Source organism: Bremia lactucae, linkage group LG4 (genome assembly GCF_004359215.1).
Source record: "Bremia lactucae strain SF5 linkage group LG4, whole genome shotgun sequence".
Lineage (NCBI taxonomy): Eukaryota > Oomycota > Peronosporomycetes > Peronosporales > Peronosporaceae > Bremia > Bremia lactucae.
The window spans coordinates 5,953,300-5,971,831 of NC_090613.1; the positions used below are offsets into that span (position 1 = coordinate 5,953,300).

The 18,532-nt window shown below is 43.8% G+C and overlaps 6 protein-coding genes across 6 annotated transcripts; 4 read left to right on the top strand and 2 right to left on the bottom strand.

Moving 5' to 3' along the window:
• Positions 1-3,546: 3,546 nt before the first annotated feature.
• Positions 3,547-6,549, bottom strand: CCR75_001903 (uncharacterized protein; the record flags this gene model as incomplete). The annotated part of the gene is made up of 1 exon (XM_067960004.1): positions 3,547-6,549. The coding sequence occupies one exon, from the start codon at positions 6,547-6,549 to the stop codon at positions 3,547-3,549; it is 3,003 nt and encodes a 1,000-aa protein (XP_067816421.1).
• A 392-nt stretch (positions 6,550-6,941) lies between these two features.
• Positions 6,942-7,795, top strand: CCR75_001902 (uncharacterized protein). Its single transcript, XM_067960003.1, has 2 exons — positions 6,942-7,357; positions 7,430-7,795. Exons 1-2 carry the CDS (start codon positions 6,974-6,976, stop codon positions 7,562-7,564), a joined length of 519 nt encoding a protein of 172 aa, XP_067816422.1. The 5' UTR covers positions 6,942-6,973; the 3' UTR covers positions 7,565-7,795.
• Positions 7,796-8,305: 510 nt separating this feature from the next.
• CCR75_001901 (uncharacterized protein) lies at positions 8,306-10,786 on the top strand (the record flags this gene model as incomplete). The annotated part of the gene is made up of 1 exon (XM_067960002.1): positions 8,306-10,786. The coding sequence occupies one exon, from the start codon at positions 8,306-8,308 to the stop codon at positions 10,784-10,786; it is 2,481 nt and encodes an 826-aa protein (XP_067816420.1).
• Positions 10,787-11,547: 761 nt separating this feature from the next.
• CCR75_001900 (uncharacterized protein) lies at positions 11,548-13,262 on the top strand (the record flags this gene model as incomplete). Its single annotated transcript, XM_067960001.1, has 2 exons — positions 11,548-11,867; positions 11,933-13,262. The coding sequence occupies 2 exons, from the start codon at positions 11,548-11,550 to the stop codon at positions 13,260-13,262; spliced, it is 1,650 nt and encodes a 549-aa protein (XP_067816636.1).
• Positions 13,263-13,794: 532 nt separating this feature from the next.
• On the bottom strand, positions 13,795-17,527 carry CCR75_001899 (uncharacterized protein; the record flags this gene model as incomplete). Its single annotated transcript, XM_067960000.1, has 5 exons — positions 13,795-14,627; positions 14,692-14,842; positions 14,914-17,161; positions 17,230-17,290; positions 17,350-17,527. 5 exons carry the CDS (start codon positions 17,525-17,527, stop codon positions 14,065-14,067), a joined length of 3,201 nt encoding a protein of 1,066 aa, XP_067816824.1. The 3' UTR covers positions 13,795-14,064.
• Positions 17,528-17,892: 365 nt separating this feature from the next.
• CCR75_001898 (uncharacterized protein) lies at positions 17,893-18,150 on the top strand (the record flags this gene model as incomplete). The annotated part of the gene is made up of 1 exon (XM_067959999.1): positions 17,893-18,150. One exon carries the CDS (start codon positions 17,893-17,895, stop codon positions 18,148-18,150), a length of 258 nt encoding a protein of 85 aa, XP_067816825.1.
• Between the last annotated feature and the right edge of the window lie 382 nt (positions 18,151-18,532).

Sequence of the window (18,532 nt, forward strand, 5' to 3'; positions counted from 1 at the left end):
AGCAGAAAAAACGGAAGAGTATTGCGGTTTTATAGTCTAATGGAATTTTATGTGTAGTTCATTCAATGCATGACATTAAAACAACATCGCTAGCTGTTCGGGCTCAGATTTATCTGTGCTTGTCCAAGACGCGCTAATGGAACCATTCTAAAACGTCAACAAACTCGGTTATTTACTTTTGTAAAATTGCGATATTATCGGTAGTACTTCGTTTTTTCAGAGTTTGCTGACAGGCCTATATGATCCGGCACGCTGCAAATGAACGTCGATGTCCCGTTCGATGACAAGCGCCGCACGTCGGCGCCTTCTTTTCGTTAAGATGCATCCCCACCACGTATATTAAGTGAGAAGGGACTCGTCGCGTCGAGGTCTTGTTGCTCGTTCCGCTTGGTCTTCTTCTTGTTCGAGCAACCTCCGGTTCTTCGAGAAGTTGTGGTATTTGCTTCTTTAAACAGTATCATAACCCATCGTTATATCAAACACACAAAAGTAATCACCCTGAAATACCTCTCATAACTCTTTCAAATCGTCCAAGACTGTCTCTTTCTGATGTCGAGGCAGGTCGCTGAAATTGTCTCGTAATGTTTCAAATATGACTGGCAAAGTATCATCTGGGTGGCCTGCAACTGGAGGTCGTATTGAATAGAATTGATAAGGATGCCAATGAACATTCAAATCGTTCAATTTAAGCCTCCTACCAGTGCAAGATTAAAATTGGAAAACCTTGATATGCTGGTCTGCGCGTTCAAGCACTGTAAAGCGCTTGCGATGATCCGCCGCATTTGATGTTCTCAAGGAATCCCCCAGATGGTAGCAAAAGTAGAAGAGAATAGCTTAGCGCCGGTCGCCATTGGACGTCGGGCTTTCTTCGGCTGTTATTGCGAGCCGTTAGTGATTGAAAAAAACATAGGATGAAAGGAATGTTATAAACTCACCTGTTCATTCCGAAGGGCGTAATATGAGATCTTTTGGTTGATATGTTTAAGATTTTCACCACGTGGAGTCGGCTCCGCGGAAGGTTAAATTTTCACTTGCTGCTTTGCCAATTCTGTGGTAAGCCAGTGCATATTTAATAGCAAGGAGTTCTTTGTCATGCACTGGATAGTTGCGTTCGGGTGGTTGAAGCTGACGCGATTGACGTTGAGAAGAATGTCACCGTTAAATGCAAGCCCCATTTTACTGGAGAGGATGATGAGTGAAAAGCATTTTCGAAGGATTGGAGATCGGTAACGTGCCATTCGTTGTTTGAAATCAGTAGTTTTTCGTCATGTTCTAAGTCATTCCTTGTTAAGCAGGTGGTTTTCCCAAACACTATCGCGGAGTTCGATGTAAATTTGGACGTTCCAGCTTATATAGACAGAACGCTACACGGAACGGTGGAGTATCTAGCCAAGGCGTGGATCGACCCCCACAAGGTATCATTTGTTCGGAAATTACAAATTTGATTTCACACAGTCGTTTCACGCGGAGAAGGTGCCCACAATATCGTGAAAGAGTTCATTGAAACCATCGTGGAAAATCTGGTTGGGTGTTGCGAGCGGTTAGTTGAGTCCACAGAAAGCTTCCAGATCGAATTGCCAAATGCAAAGCAGGATAGTTGCCAAAGGAAACAGTATCCGCAGAACATGTATGAGAGCAAGTTCCCGATCAATTACAAATACTTCCGTTGATGGTCGGCATGGAAATGTTGTCGGAAAAAGTTGATCGCGGTAACATACAAGTCAGCCTCCTCGTTCTTCATGAAAACGAAGGCTGCCGAGAACTTGGAATATAGCATGGTATTTTCAACAACTGGAGCAAAGAAATTTCGTCTAGTCTGTTTTATAGGTGCAATCTAGCAACAAGACGTCGCAATTCATCCTTAAGAGTTCCACATATTTTTTTTGGATAAGCGAAGAACAAATATGCGATGCGCCCATTGGAATCTTTCTCGATATTTATTTCGAACCCGTCCATTGAGTTTCCTGATTGCGTTCTTCTGCTTTAAATTCCAGAGCTTTCGCTTACTGAGTTCCAATTGCTGGCCTTGCTCTCGCATGATGGTTGAAGATGCCTTGCTTTCAAACCAAACTGAAAAAAGCCGAGCAATTTCTTTTAATTGAGACTCCGAGATACGAGTATGAAGTGGATGAGTGGTCCTGGCGTTAAAAGGTTCGAGGCTATGCTCCTTGCATGTAATTGTAAAGGACCAGGTGCCGTCTGCAATTGGAAGGAGATTGTTAATGCAAACGTTAATTCCTCGGTGAACTCACTCAACCATGATGCGTAGCTTTACTTTCGGTTTGTGTCCACACCTTTGAGGGACAGTCAATGAGTGCACTACCTTTCGCCTCCCGTAATCTTGTTCTTGGACAAGTCCGTGACGATTTCGATTCACGCCTCTACGATCGCATTTATAGTGAACCCATTTTGTCGTCCATCTCGTTGCTTGTGTGAGGACTTGGTGACAATTCCATAGCCATTTGCAGCAGCTACCACATTCATTTGTTTTTCCATGGTCTTCCGCGCGTTGAATTGTTCGTTTTGCTGGTGCTCCATGGCCATGCTTGCTATAAGTGCTGTGGGCATCTAGCTCGACTGGTGTTGAAACGTACAGATTTGCGATAAAATTGAATGGATTTGAATCTGCTATCTATTTGTTAACGTGTTTGTGCCGACTTGTACTGCATCAGTACAAGTCCACTTCGCACTGCCTTAGTGCGAGTGGTGCCTCACGTCGCTTCACGCACACTAGTACGTGCAGAGGAAGTCTTCTCTTTGAAGCACTTGCTTTAAAGAGGGTTCATTAAAAACTGTATTAATATAATTAAGTTCTTCTTGTCTATCTACTTAATACTAACTTAATACTTACTAATTCAAAAACGTGTACTAAAAGTCTTATCTGTCTTTCTCTTTGCGCGCGTCCAGCGCTGACTGGACCGCGGAGAAAGTAGATATAATGGTCTATATCTACCAATGGATAAGCCTTTAACATATTATTATGTAAAGTAAAATTCTCCAAATATTCTCTACCTTTTAGAGAATATATTAATTAACAACCTTTAAGTGTTAATTTCATGCAACGATCCACCCCGTTACATATTGTGCTTGTCTTTGTAGTTATTCGATCTGTGAGTAGATGGAATTGGATCAATTATAATCAAAAGTATCTGTCCTCATGTATAGGACGTAAACCGGGACGTTAGATCCGATAATACAACCATTGGTATTCATAAATCAGTTTTCTATCTATACGACATCTTCAGCATTATTAAGTAATAAAGTTGGCAATATTGGGGTCAGGTCGGTGCCCATAGTATGTTTTGTGTCTGTGGCCGTAGTAGTTTTGTGTCTATGGTCGTAATATCAATGACCTTCTTGTAAAGACCATATCAATGAGAAAACCTTATATTTTTCTGGCACGCGTACGACTCTTCAATGCCTTCCAATCAATGTCAATTGTATTCCAACTTGATCAAAATACGTTTTTAAGTACTTGCCGTGTCTACAGGTCCGCTCTTTAACAATAAACTCCAATTTCTACGACTGAATTCGACCTTCGTAAACTTAACGATGCGGTCCACCCCACATGTACTTGTAAATAGTCGAAGCACTACTAGTTAATGAACTCGCGACGGTTGAAACTGTAGCTTCAACAGCCTCGACACCAATTTTAACCGACGACCCGACCGACGTCATGCCCTTTGATACCGTCTTTTCATTCGCATGGGCGTGAACAAAGTCACTAAGCTTTAAGCCAATTCGTTCATTCAATTTGCCTTCCATCCTTAGCATCAAAGCAGTCGCGGCCTCGTCATCTGACTGACCCGGCAAGAAACGTTCAATAACAAACGCTTCCAGGTCGCTTTGAGTGTAATTGACGCCAAAATCCGTAATCTCGGGCAACGCTTTGACGACTAATGTCAGCATAATCATAAATAAACTCACGTGACGTCTTAAGCAATTAAATGCAATGACACAGAGTTGTTTAAACTGTTCAAATTGCGGCGTCAGTGTCCCGCCAAGCGCCTCAATCATATAATGATCCAGACGCATGGGAGGCTGTAATGGCTTGGGATCTTTTCCAAGAATAAAACCATAATCAATGTGAAATAAAATCCCATCTTTCGTCAACATGACATTGTCTGCATGTCGATCACCAACACCCAGTAAGAAAGTAATCACAATATACGCCGCAAGACTCTCCCGAAACGACGAGGAAATGTCACTTAGTGTACGATGTCCATTGTAATGATGCAAGAAATTCAAAATCGACCCGTGGTCCCGAATGATCGCGTACAAGGTATGGGCATTCTCAACAATTTCAATGAAACCATCAAAGCTGCTAGTTGGAAGCACACGATACGTCACAAGCGGAATCTCGAGCTTGGTCTCTTGCTTGAGGATGAGATACATGACATTGATAATGTTCTGGACAATGGAATCTTTTCGGAGATCATCGCGCTTGTACATGAGACGATAGTGGGGTAATGTATGTGTGCGACGACTCCACGTATTTCGCTGTGACTTGATCGTCGCGTCCGCAGCTTCTTCCGCGTCCTCTTCAGTGCGATCGACACCCGTGCATGTAATGATCATGGGCGCCTCGGCACTCCGTTTGACTTCGAGTTTTTGATACTGAATTCCACGAACTTTCACGTGGGGATCCACGGGAAGTCGCAATCCTCGCCACTCTTTTTTCAAATCAATGGGATGTGGTGTGCCAAACGAAGACTTTTGTATCGAAGCTTCGAGGAATCGACGCGCATCTTCAACGGGTATTCGTGGTGGAATCTTCCACAGTAAATCCACCAACTCTTGTCCTTGTAAAAGCTGTTCGGCGACATCATCACGAGTGCCTTGATGCGACGACTCGTTCTGTCGCCCCGTCGAGGAGTTGTCTTGAAAGTGCGACAAGGTAAGAAGCAGTCGTTGCTTCATGCCATCAAATTTGCGTCGACAGCTCGGATCTTCGGCCATGACGGTAAGCCCCCAATACAACTCATAACAAAAGCGAATATCACACTGCGCTTGACGAATAAGGGACTGTCCAAGCTTGCTTCCTGTCGCATTCGTCTCGACACTAAGACTATGGAGCAGTACATGTAAATAGCTCCACCATTCGTTCTCGGTTGCAGTCTTTAATAGCGCATTGACTGCCATTCCACGGAGTTGATCATTATAAATCGTGTCGTCGGCTAAGATCTCGAGCGCATCGACACTACCGATTTGAGGCTTACACAAACGTGAACACATGGTGAGCATGCATGTATACTTGCGTTCTTGCGTCAAGAGATTTAAAACTTCATGAATTAAGTGCGGATTCGTCGTATCTCGATGCGTTGGAAAAAAACCTGTTTGTCCTTTTCTCTCAAACCATTCATTCTCGGCAGAAAAATCAATCGCTTTGACAAGTTGCAAGAGCCACTTGGTATGACCGCCAAGAAAGTGACGATTGATAATCAAGAGATTCTTTTCACGCTCGGATAAACGATGAGTTGGTAAATAGTATTGAATTTGACGAAACATCGAGAGACACATGATGGTCGCGCGATGCCATTTGCGACACACTTGGCCAAGAGTCCGTAGCTCTTGCAAATTAAATGCACACAATTCAAAGACTTTGACGGTATTATAGTGACGGCGTCGCTGTTGCAATGCACAGGCACAATCATCACATACACGCTGCAGGACGCTCCCATCGGGTCGAGGCATGGAAGACTGTGTTGTTGATGCGGAAGCATTTGACAACGACGAGGCACTTTTCGACCGATTGGGTGTAAAGTTACTGATAATCTTTAATTCTTGCAGTCGTTGAACGTCTTTCAAAAACGTTTCGTGCTGAATTGCGGGTGTGAACGTCTCGGAATCGGTAAGTGCAGAGCTCGTACGCATTTCAAGTTCTGCTACAGTGTCTGGAGTCGAGTAGGATGTCAAGTACCAGCTAATATTACCAATCAAGTCGGTAGCATTGGTTGTCAAGGAATTATACGTTGGGGATACAGGAGTAACTTCATAGTCGCCAGGAATGATAACACGTTGGCTAGAACAGACCGAGCAAAAGATGCGTCCACACGCACGACAATGATGTTTCCGAATGAGTAGCGAGAAGACGGTGTGGCATTTAAAACATGCAAATACGGCATCGTCTTGAACCCATGACGAAAGCCTCCTGGGCTGGACGAATCGGTACATGTCTGGTCCTACATGGCCATCATCTCGATTAATCCAGTCTTGATCTTCGGTACGACTACTATCAATGCAATGCTGCAAGCTACCTCGACGTATGTCATCCGCACTCTCTTCCAATATATCTTCACTGCCTTCATAGACCGAGTCTAGCATTCCATACGCAGGGGGTCCTTTATCCTCCTTGTCACAATTCGCTTCAATACTGCTGTAAGATTGAGACGCATTCTGTCGAGGGAATGGATTCACAGGTCTTGAAAGCTGGGTCTCCGCAACTACAGACGTTTGACGTCGTCGCTGCAACGTGCTCCGCACTTCCAGAATTTGCGAGAACGACAAATCAACGTTTCCAGCATCGCGAAGACTGTCCTTCTCGTACATGCTGCTGCAAGGAGAGCTTGCTTGGCTTGACGCTCACGCAAAGACAAGGAATAGAGCAGCGCGGGACAAGAGATGACTGACAACTTTTGTCGCGTCCTTGTCTTCTTTGACCTGACAAAACAGATAATCATCTTACACAGGGTCCATGGAGGATGTCGGGGTCGGAAGAAATCCATTGGTCAAAACAACTCTTTTGGCTACCATTGGCTCCCATCCAAGCGATAAGACTATCACTCTTTGAAGAAGGATCTTTTCAGCCAATCCAATGACTTCAGCATGGATCGATCCAAACGATATTGGCTAAAATGAAGTCACCGAAATATTACAAGCTGGTCGAAAGGGGGGGGGGGGAAATCCGTTAACACTTTCGAAACAAACTTGCCACCCGTAAGTGAAAACTATCTGGACTACTAGATTTGCAACAATGGACAAGGTAATGGAGTATAAAGACAAGATCTCGGCCAAGTTGGAGCGATACGACAAGATTGTCGAGTTGGAAAAGCAAACGGGCATCGACAAGTTTTACATCTTTTGTGTGGTGACTGTGCTCGTTGGCATTATACTGTTTGTTGTGGGCGGTGAGGACTTGGTGGTGGGCCTCGTGGGATTTATTTACCCAGCCTACATGTCATTTAAGGCCATTAACACGCCAGGCACGGGCGATGACACGCAGTGGCTCACGTATTGGGTCGTTTACTCGTTTTTTAACCTCACGGAGTCCGTCACGGATCTTGTGTTGTCGTGGATGCCCTTTTACTTTTTTGTTAAAATTGGCTTCCTTGTTTGGACATACCACCCAAGCACTCATGTACGTTGTTGATATCGTATTACAGGTTAGTGGTAAGTACGATATTGACGGGATTTGATTTGTGCATTGTAGGGCTCGAAGCTGATTTATAACACACTTATCAAGCCGTATGTTACCCCACACATGAGCCACATTGACTCTGCACTGAAGCGTGGTGAGGATGCGGCGAAGAAGATTGCGGCCAAGATTGAAGAAAAGTCGCAGTAGATGCGCTTAGCGAGGTTCCAAAGTCGTTTGTGGGGCAGAAAGTGGATGGAGCGTCACTGTTCAATATAAAACGATCTTTGGCATGTATTTGCTTTGGCGAAAAGCATGTGACGAAAAAGCTTTGGTTTGGCTAGAGATGCTGGAGGTGTGTGCGAGGTCATTGTATTTTGAAAGCAAATCTTTTTTACTTTTTTCTTTAAAAGAATACACGGCTCGTTTTTTTTTGGCGAATCACATCTTAAAAATTTAGTGGACAAGCTACGATTTTATCGCGACACAAAAGGAATTTAGACAATCTCGTAAGATAAATTGTGCAGGAGCAATTACCCTTTTCTCAGCAATTGGCCGAAAGTAACCTTGTTCATGGCAACGGCCGCATTGGTCAAGTTTTGAGAAAGGGTCGAAGCGCTTGTCGCAACATGGAGTTTAAGCTGGGCGACAAGACATACTTCGAGATTTTTGTTCTTGCAGTAACCTGTGGATTCTTGTTTGAGTAAAACTTTTGTGTTTTGCGCTTATGTTCTGATATGTGCAACTTTGAGATGATGGAGAACACATATGTGAGAAATAATTTGTAGCTTATAATTTACAAAAAGTACAATTTCGCCCTGTAAATGACAAAAGTAAATGATATTTTCCCTTCTTGTTTTCACCTCTTTTTGGTGATTGACACGTTTTATCGATTGCCAGATTTTTATCAAATAAGAAGCTTTGTGCCACATATTCGTATAATCACTTACGATGGCCATGACGATCTCCATCATGACACTAGATGGATATGTGAGTCGTGGCAAATCTCCGCCCAGTTCCGTACCTCGCGATCACGCTATGCTGCAAGACTTTGCAGCCTACTTAGAGCTGCGTTTAATGTGTGTGAACATGTCGATGCTGCGCCGGATTTTTGCTGATTTTCTAAATGATCACGAAAATACGTTAGTTCCGATGATGCAACTTGGTAGCACGATCATCACTCTGTACCCTATTTTACGAACTAGTGCCAAGAGACGGCATCAGGCGAAATGCCTTCTTAAGAAGCGCAAATATAATTTAGACACTCGTGGGTGTGTCTTTCTCTATCTGCAATGCCGCACGGCGACGCGAAACATGGCGCTCTTTAAGCAAATCTTTCTCGAATTTGTAAATCATCAAGAAGATGCTTTATTGGCTTTTGTAGAACGAGGAAATCAAGTGATTAGTGTCATTCCATTTGAATTACCGCAAAGGATAACACCGGAATGTAAGCCGCTGCTTTTAGAGAAGAGCAATAATTCTTCTTTAAGCATTGAAAATGCAACGACCGAGAAGAAAAACGTTGCAGAAGAAATTCGTGAAAACCACGTGACCAAACGGAAACGAGATATTTCAAAGACACAAGAAACCTCCTCATGTTTGACCAACCAGATCATAACGAGAGAAGAATCAGCAACAAATAGCGATGAGCGGAGGCTTTTAAACAAAAGAAAACGCGACGTCGAAAGAGATGATGTTATGAAATCTCACTTGCAAGAGCTGCAGAAAAAATCAATGTCCGTGAAAGGTGTCAAAAGTCCACAAACTGACGCTAGTGTATTGCAACGTGAAAACATTATGGCGACAGCTTTATTGGTTTCTAACTCGCCTTTGACGAGTAGCAGAGATCTTAATGCTAGTCGTGAATTGTTGCATGTTTTTCCGATGGAAGCAATTGAACCACTTGAGACAGAATCTATTGCTGAAGAGCAAGAGACAGAGCCTCTTTCTACTACGGTGCCAATTCGGGATACGCCATCTTTCATGACAAATGATGTTGAGGACGAACAAGGGGCTTCGACTTTAATTTTAAATCATATCAATAAAGTAACAGCCGAGTGCGTTGCTCTACAAGAGGATGCAACTTTAACCACTCCAACGGATGTTTTACAAGAAACTTCACACGTCGTAACAGCTGTTTTACAAAAAGATTCTATAGATAGCCCCGATTTGGTACAAAACAAAGCCAGAACGGCTCGACAAGAGGAAAAAACTATTGTCTCCGATTTATTACCACAAGATCCAATCGAAACTATAAATAGTGACGACGAAGTGGAAATTGAGGCTACGGATTTCACAAGATCTTCAAATAAATCCATTCGTTCGTTGACCCACAATGCAGTGATTACGTCGCAGTTGGCAAGTTCTGCTGTCCTTAACAACCTTTCAACTCGCGGAACATCCAACGTGGCAAATTCAACCTCCCACACCTTCCTACAACAAGTTGATTCCTCGGAAGCTCTCGCATCTACCGCGTCAATCTCAACTCTTTCAACACATTCAATAATTGGCTTTACGGACACCGTGCAGGATGTAGTCTCCGCGGCTACAATGACCGTGATTGAAGCCGTTTTGTCGGAAGTTGTCTCGAGAATCATTCGCGAGTCGCTTGAATTCAAGCGAGGCCAAAAACACAAATCTCACGTTTTCACATTGAATCGTCAAGTGGCGAGTCAACATCTTGCGCATAAACCTAGCAAGCACGAGATTGCGTACAAGCTTGAAACGGAAGGAAAATCACACAAGCGTGGCAAACCCGTGATGAGTGAAGAAATGTGTCAAAGCCAAATGGTATTAGCACGCAAGATTACGGAGTTTGAGTTGCAAACTCCATGGGAGATGGTCTTTGCCAACTTATCCACACCCTTTCACGAAAAGGATCATCCTGTATTGGCGCAAAAGCTCCACACGTTTTGGTCGCGTCATGCCCGTGCTGTCTGGGAACGCAATTTCTGGGCACCCGTGTCCCGTAAACTCAATCTCATTGAATTTAACAAGCGCAACAATCGTCAGCTTGCCGCCAAGAATGCGTTTGAATCGCTGATTGTTTCCGCGTACAAAGAGCTGGGCGCGGTATTTTTCTTTATGCTGGATTCGCAAGAGCCACGACACCCAGGATGGTGGTATCGAGGTCCTGTGGTAGCTCTCTTTGCATTTCAAATGAACATGGGCGAAGACGCTATGTGGAAGTATGTAAAGAATGAAGCATTTAAACGCTTTCCCGACTGCAAGCAGCCACTTCCGTTGACAGCATCGAATTCAGGTGCAATGCGAATTCGTCACGAACGTCAAAGTGCTTCCATGTGGATGAATAACCATCATCAAACAGCAGCATTTCTACAAGCCATAGCTGCGCATGAGGCTAAGAACGATGCGAGGACGGAGCTAATGGAGCCACCTGATTGCGAGCTAGAGACTTTGGTAATAAATTAATGAAATTCATTTTTTGAGAGATCGTGTTTGAAAATCAGTAGGATGTTTTTTGAAATACAAACTCAAGGAACAACAGAAAGAAATTGCGTTAAGTACGAGTGACTTTCACTTGGTTGATTTGCAAGAAAATAGTAGTTTTCTACTGCTTCTGACCGTCATCTTGCTCTTCGTAGAGCTGCTGTGATCATTCAAAAGCTCGCAATAGGAAGAATTCTGAAAACAAATGTAACTACTTAGTTTTGAAATTTCGCATCGATGATCCAGTTGTTGCATTCGCGTACAATTTGCGTAAACTTAAAAGTTGTTGATTTGATCCATTTATTGTTTTGACGTCGAGTATTGCCGTTGGCACCACGATGTGAAACCTGAAAAAATACTGGTGACATCAAAAGAGGCCGGTAGCCATTTTAAACTTTGCGAGGTCAGAAGACGGTTATGTTCATCTAAAATCATGTTGATAGAAATTCTCATGTCAATTGCTTGTGCAGCTTTGACGTCGATCGTTGACGTTAATTGCACAAGGATAAAAGGTTTTAGCGTCTTTGTGCCGTACATTTTTTTTGTAAAAATAAAAAAGAATGTACTTATACCAAGAGAATTTTCACGGACAATTATGGGCTCAAAATAATTTTGGCAGAAAACTCGCATCTTATTTGATAGAAGAAGGAAATCGATGGGTTTATTGGTTATTACTGTGATTTAATTCGTTTTTGCATGTTGATCAATTTAAAAATAAATGCAATAAAGTATAATTGTAAGCTATGCAGTCTAGCTCAAATGAAAAAGCTTCTGCGGCAAGTAGCACTAGCTGTTTGCGAGTGCAAGAGGATGCGCTATTTCCTTGCAATGCTATAAAGCCAGAATCGGTGCAAGGGATACGCAGAATCTCGACCAAAGTAGTGTTTCTCACTGTGAATGATGTTTATGAGCTCTTTCCATGCTCAAACGGCGTTGGAGGACTTGCGGAACTTGCAACGATGCTCCGAATCACCAGAAAGAGAATACCACGAGATACGCACGTAATCGTGACATTAAATGGTGATTTCTTATGGCGCTCGGAACGTGATCGCAAAGACAAAGGGTGCGTCATCCACTCTTTCGCCTCGCGTCATAACAAAATCCGTCTTAAACTTTTTTACTCTCTAGAGCTCTGATGGTGGAATTACTCAATGAAATTGGCATTGAGTATGTCGTAGTGGGAAATCACGAATTCGACTTTGGAGCAAAAGATCTCCAAGATTTGCTTCAAGGGGCTCACTTTACAAGCTTTGGTTCAAACGTTCGTTCGAGTAGCAGCAAGGAGATCTTTGCACCTCTTGTCGATACGTGTATCATTCCACTGCGTTTTGGACTACAATTGGGCCTCTTTGGAGTCGTCACCACGGCCACGGGCAAGGATGAATTTGCTGGTCCTAGTGTCGTGTTTGAGAATGAGTACCTCCATGCACGTCGATGTGTCGAGATTCTTCAAAAGCAAGGAGCGAATGTGATCGTAGCTCTTACGCATTTAAAGCTCGTGGATGATATTCGACTCGCAACGCTTGTTCCTAGTATTCATTTGATCCTTGGAGGCCACGATCATTATCCAGTCACGAGTGTTGCCGGTGTTTCCACTCTTCTTCACAAATCTGGTAGAGATGCTTGTTGGCTTGGGGCGATTGAAATGACAATCTCTTCTTTGATTGATACGGACTTTGAATCCAATGGTCACGTGAGTTTTCAATGGAAAATGCTTCAAAATCGAGGATTTCAAGCCGATCAAAACTGTCGAGCGATTATTCATCAATATATATGCAATGTTGAACAGGAGGAGTTGAGAGAAGGTCAATTAGAACCACTGGGAGTCGTTCAAACTGCTTTGGATGGACGCCGTGTCACATGTCGCACACAGGAAAGCAATTTGGGCAATTTGGTGGCCGATTCGGTACGATATGGTCTTCAAGTTGATGTCGGACTTGTAAATGCTAGTTTTTTAAAAGAAGATAGGCTACATCATCCAGGACTTGTAATTACACGGAAATGGCTACTGAAGTATTTGCCATTGAATACACCGACGGTGGTTATGAGGCTTTCACTACAAGAGCTCCAAAATGCTCTTACGTACTGGCTTCGACGGGCTCCTGAAATGACCGCGTCTTTTCCTCATGTTTCAGGTCTTCGGATTGTTTACGAGATGTCTTCGACTGGTACACCAACAATTTCGTCGATTCAATTGACAAGTGAAAAGTATGAAGATCCTATTAAGCCAATTGGTACCACGAAAGAGCTTGATTTGAAAGATGAAGAAAAGATTGAATGGACTCGTTTAGTTACTGTGGGAATGCCAATGGTTTGTCATTTAGACGGATGGCATTTTTTCGAGTCTACTTGTCAATTAAGGACAGGACCAGTGGTGCGCTACTTGGTAGAAACCTTTGTCAAGCAACATAAAGTACTTGACTATCCGATGAAAGAAGGTCGGCTTCGTATTAAATAAGCACTCGTGCCGTATTCCCGAGCATCAAATGCATCACAGCGCTGTAATGTCAAAAATATATACGCAGATTTTACAAAAGCAACACAATTTAATACTTTTTAAATCCATGTGTATTGCTCAATTTATCGATATTTTCATTTTTATCGATCACCAATTTTGCTGTAAATGGTCCAAATGTAACCTTGAAAGTATATTCAATTCGTACCTGAACACCTAATCCCTTGTTCTTTAACATACAACAATAATCTCTGTGCAGGTAACTCCAATCTTTATTCAGACGTCAGTAATTTGTCAATGCTCTTTCCAGGATATTTTATCAGCGTAATGTGCCTCCCTTCGACACGTGAAGTAACAGTATGGCCAAATAGCGGAACTTTACTTTTATTTATTAGCCGAGACGTCCAAAAAACCTAAACAAAATTAAAAAGTTATAGTGAAGGGTAGGGAATCCGCTGGAATCCAATATGTTTGCATGAAAGATTTGTTTCAAAGAAACGAATCTTTTCTTTATGGATTGTACAATTAACCTCGAGGTAGCACACTATAGCACTCGAATAATTGTGTCGAAGATGTGTCATTGCTGCCAAAATAATATTCCGTAGTTTGGGCATTGACTACCTTGCCCCATTCAGAAACTAATGTATTTCATGCTTCACCTTCAGAGATCTTACTGATTCAATTTTGTTTGACATGCAAAAAAGAATTAAATCACATTAAAGACCACTTCCCTTTCATTTGCTGCAAATGGTCAAAATGTAACCTTGTAAAGTATATTCAATTTGCACCAACACAAAATGTGTGTCTAAACGCTCCGTATTTTTTGCAGCTCGACGCCATCGTCGTTGAGGTCGACATCCACTTGCCCAGATGAAGCGGGAGAGGATGCGAGACCCATTGGGGAGCTGTGAAGTGCATTAGACGTTGGCGTGAATTCAAACGTAGTTTCGTTCGTGCCATCACCTTGCTCTTTTTCATCCGTTGGCAACTTGCCCTTCAAATACAAATAATCATTGTAAACATTGCGGTACTTGCGATGAATAATGAGAATGCCCATCAACAGAAGCAAGACAATAAACCCAATTACAACAATGACAGCATACACCGAGTACAAATCCTTTGTATTCAGCACCACAGCGCTCTCGGAGCACGTGGAAATGGTATTTGTGCTCGCCGTCTCTGCACCACCATAGCATGCGAGCTTGCGAGCATACGAGACCAGCTGCTCCCCACCGTTGCAAGTCGAACGAAGCTCATTAAAGTAATCGTCGTCGCATATGGGACAAGCGTATGCTGTCTTCCATACAATGTTCCAATCGCACTTGTCGTCATCATTTACAGACACAGTTGCAGGTTTGCTGGTCGTGCCTATTATAAAAAAAATTACGAATAAGTCGCCTACTTTTTAGCAACTATATCACAAAACGCTTACCACTGCCAAGATCGCACTCAAAATGAAAAGTTGTTGTCATGGTTTTGCCTTTTACACAACCCGATCCATCCGTAAACGAGACCTTCACTCCTGCTCCATAGTCCAAAGGTAAAATTTCCATATGCCTTCCGCCGTTAACAACTTTCCATTGCTGCAACATCATCCGTCGATAAGTTGCGTATTTCAACAACAAAAAAACACACACAATAACCAATACAATACCGGGGGGGCGGAACACAATACATTGCCATAAAGACCACTATTTTGCTGAAAAAAGTGACCAGCTTCTCGAGGATTTGTGATACTAGCAATCACAACATGCGCAACGTCTTTATTCGTATCAACTTGTTCATCAACAATCTGACCCGGAACCTTTTCCTTCCATCCCGTTCCAAGTGGACGAAAGAGCCCCGAGAACCAGAAACTCTGACCATCGGCTTCAAATGGAATCGACGCATGCACACGTGTAGTTGACAATAAACTCGTGGCATTCCCATACACCGTATCATCTAAAAACAAACTCGCATTCCCCCACACAAGCGCTTCTAAGAGCGACAAATTGTACGTCACTTGAAGTCCTCCAAGTGCAGATGAAACAACCTCTAACGACGACGATGACGAGGCTGCAGGACTTGCCTTCACAGTCAATGCTTGAGGAGCCGCACACGTGATAGCACCGACTTCACTATACGTATTGGCCCCACACGGGGTGCACGTGGACGCACCTTCTTTCGAGTACGTATTCAAGGGGCACTTGACACACGCAACAATGCCACTGGGATCCTCGGTATCCGCAAATGTCCCTGCAGGACAAACATGACAACCAGTCCCTTCCGATTCGAATGGGGCATAGCCCATAGGACAATTGTCACACGTCACCCCCGCTCCATCTCGAGTCCCGACAAGTCCAAGAAACATCACTCGCACCTCCATTGCTCGCTTCGCTTCGGCACTCGTTGCACGCACAACCAATGCAATTTCTTTCATTACGGCCGTCGTGACATTGATTGGAATAACTTGATTATATTCGCCATTCTCACTGCCATGAAGCAAGTGCGTCGCAGTGAACTCGTCCGTCACGTCGCTGGTACTACTACTACTAGCAACGTCATAACTACTGCCCGTGATATTCATTTCACGCTTGATCTTGATACTATTGGCCCCCACATCCCGAATTTCAAGCTCCACCCATGCACGCGAGCCAATGTCTTCAAACGTAGGGACACCACTGAGGTTGTATGTGATAGTCAACGACCCCGAATGTTCAAACAACACGTGAAACAACAAGACCGTTCGACTTGGACGTTTCCAGCGACCACTTTCGTCGTCAGGACTCGTATGTTGAGCCAACAAGACCCCACTTTTAGTCAATTTCCATCCCGCTTTTGTCGCTGCTGTTGCATCGACAATAGAAGGCCACTCCTCCCATCCATCGGGTGTCCCAACGCCAAACTCGAGTGTTTTCACGACCACGGTTCCAGCACGACAGATCGTACATTGTCCAGTAACACTCCGTACTTGATTCGTCCCACATGGCTCACATTCATCGCCTTGTCCAAGTTGATACCCACGTGCACAGCTTGCGCATTCGACGCCTTGTTCCGCCTTCGGAAGTTGTATGCTTGACGTTTGCTGTAACTCACACGTCTGTGGTTGACGCCATGAATACGTGACATTCCGTAGACCATTTGTACAGGGTGTATACGTCGCATTAACGTCGTCAAGAGAGCACGGACGTTGCTCGACACAAGACGAAATGCCAATCGATCCTTTCGGAGCGTGTGTGTTATCAGGACACGTGTAGCACGTAAATTCCAACTCACTATTTGACTTGGCCGCAGCGTACTCATCCACGTCACAGAATGCACATAAAGATCCTCCACTATTCGTCATATCACCGCCACAAGTATGACAATGCAAGTCCGAATAGGCAGTACCAACGACTTCAATCACCTTGAGAAACGCTTTGTCTTCGCCCACGTCTCCTGTATAATCTTTTCGATAATGCCACGCCAAGACATGGGCCCCCATTGTCACTGGAACAACCTTTTCTTTCCATCCATCCGATTGCGAAACACTTTCGGCTCCTGCAGTATCGTCAACTTGAAACACAAGGCCATCGTACGGTAATTCCGCATCAACTCGGTACTTAAACGTCACGTAACCATCGCGTACAAACGTTGCGCCAATGCGTAACGTGGAATAAAGTTTCGTACCACCAAAGTTCTCAAGTACCCCCGAGTTTTCACCCGATGAAATCAACGATCCATCCTTGGAAGCCGACCATGGATTGCAATTGTGTTTCCACTCGCCTGTAAACATGTCTTGCGTCATACAATCCGTCTCCAACTCCACGGGAAGAGGCGATGTCCATGCATTCGTGCGCTGGGAAAAGAGTTTCCCACCACCTAATGAATACTTTCCCTGGGGACAGCGTTCACAGCTTGAAACAGGCGTCGGACCGGAGAAACTAGAGCATATCATGTGCACTTTGTAAAGAAAGCGATGCGAATTTAGAGTGATTTTTGTTTGACGTACTTGGCCCCAAGATAAAAGCCTCGCGCACAGTGGACGTCACATCGAAGACCATGAACAGGAGCTACGAGCCAGTCATGAAGTGTTAATGATTACGAGACACGTGGGAATTTGTTGTCTTACGTTTAGCGAGCACTTGACCCGTCGAGTTTGCGGAACACGTGCCGTCACCTTTAATATAGTAATACAACGTCCGCTTCTCGTCGACACAGTCGCCGAATCCGTAGCGCAATTGTGGCTCCGTTGCGTAGGCCCTAGAGGCCAAGAAACCTCCCGCGCATAGCCCCAATGCCGTCCACATCACCACGTTTTGACAAGTGAGGCTACGACACGCGGACGGTACCCAACTTGCACACTAAATTTATGGACACACACACCACATGTGACTTGTGTAGCCAGATTCCGTATTTTTAGAGAAAACGGTTATAAGTCCTTGTAACGTAACCCATAGTTCTAAAATAATGTTTCGATTGAAGCTTTGAAGTCACTGAGGATGGAAATAGATTCGACTATCTGAGGAATCGGCAGCGATGTTTATTGACTTGCAACTAATGACTAGTGTTTTCTTCGAAATCGCTTTCTTGTGAATTAGGTGGCCAAGTGAGCTCATTCGACAATTCAACGTCTTCCACACACACACAACAATTCTTATCAGTAACCACTAAGATGAAGTCTTCTTTCGCGATTTTGGGGGCGCTTTGCTACCTTGCTGCTTTTGCCACTGCTGAAGAGCCGGCTGTCGACAATGCTGTCCTTACTGAAGCTGAACCTGAATCATTTGATGCTGGAATGGACGACTCATCGCCGGATAACCAAGAATATTACGGCCGTCGTAGAGGTTACCGTGGCGGGTATGATGGTTACCGTGGCGGGAATCGGGGCTACCGTGGTGGTTATGGTGGCAACCGTGGCGGCTACTGGTAAGCTTATTGAGAAAGGAATTTAAAGAGAGAAAATCGACATACATCTCAAGAAACGTATAAAATTTATTGCAAGCTTTCGTTTTACCCAAATACACAACATTGTGCTTTGTCTCAATTTCACATTCTTTGTTAAATATATCCAATCTTAAAAAGGTAACTCGATACAAAAACACGTATCAATGGTGGGGCAAGCCTTTTGTAAGAATATGAACGCTTATAATTGTGATTACGACGAGAGTGCACGGACGTTTTCAAGATAATAGCGCATCTCTTAAACGTTAACATTAATATCGACAGTCACTAGCACATCAGTGCTTGCGAATTGTTGCAATTCTCATCAGATGTCATCAGTCTCGTCACGCATTTGATAGTCTAAACCTGTT

Bases quoted from the DNA above. Each gene is read 5' to 3' on its own strand.
- CCR75_001902 (XM_067960003.1), top strand. From the start codon at position 6,974: ATGGACAAGGTAATGGAGTATAAAGACAAGATCTCGGCCAAGTTGGAG. The intron at 7,358-7,429 runs GTACGTTGTTGA...TGTGCATTGTAG, and splicing joins CATACCACCCAAGCACTCAT to GGCTCGAAGCTGATTTATAA.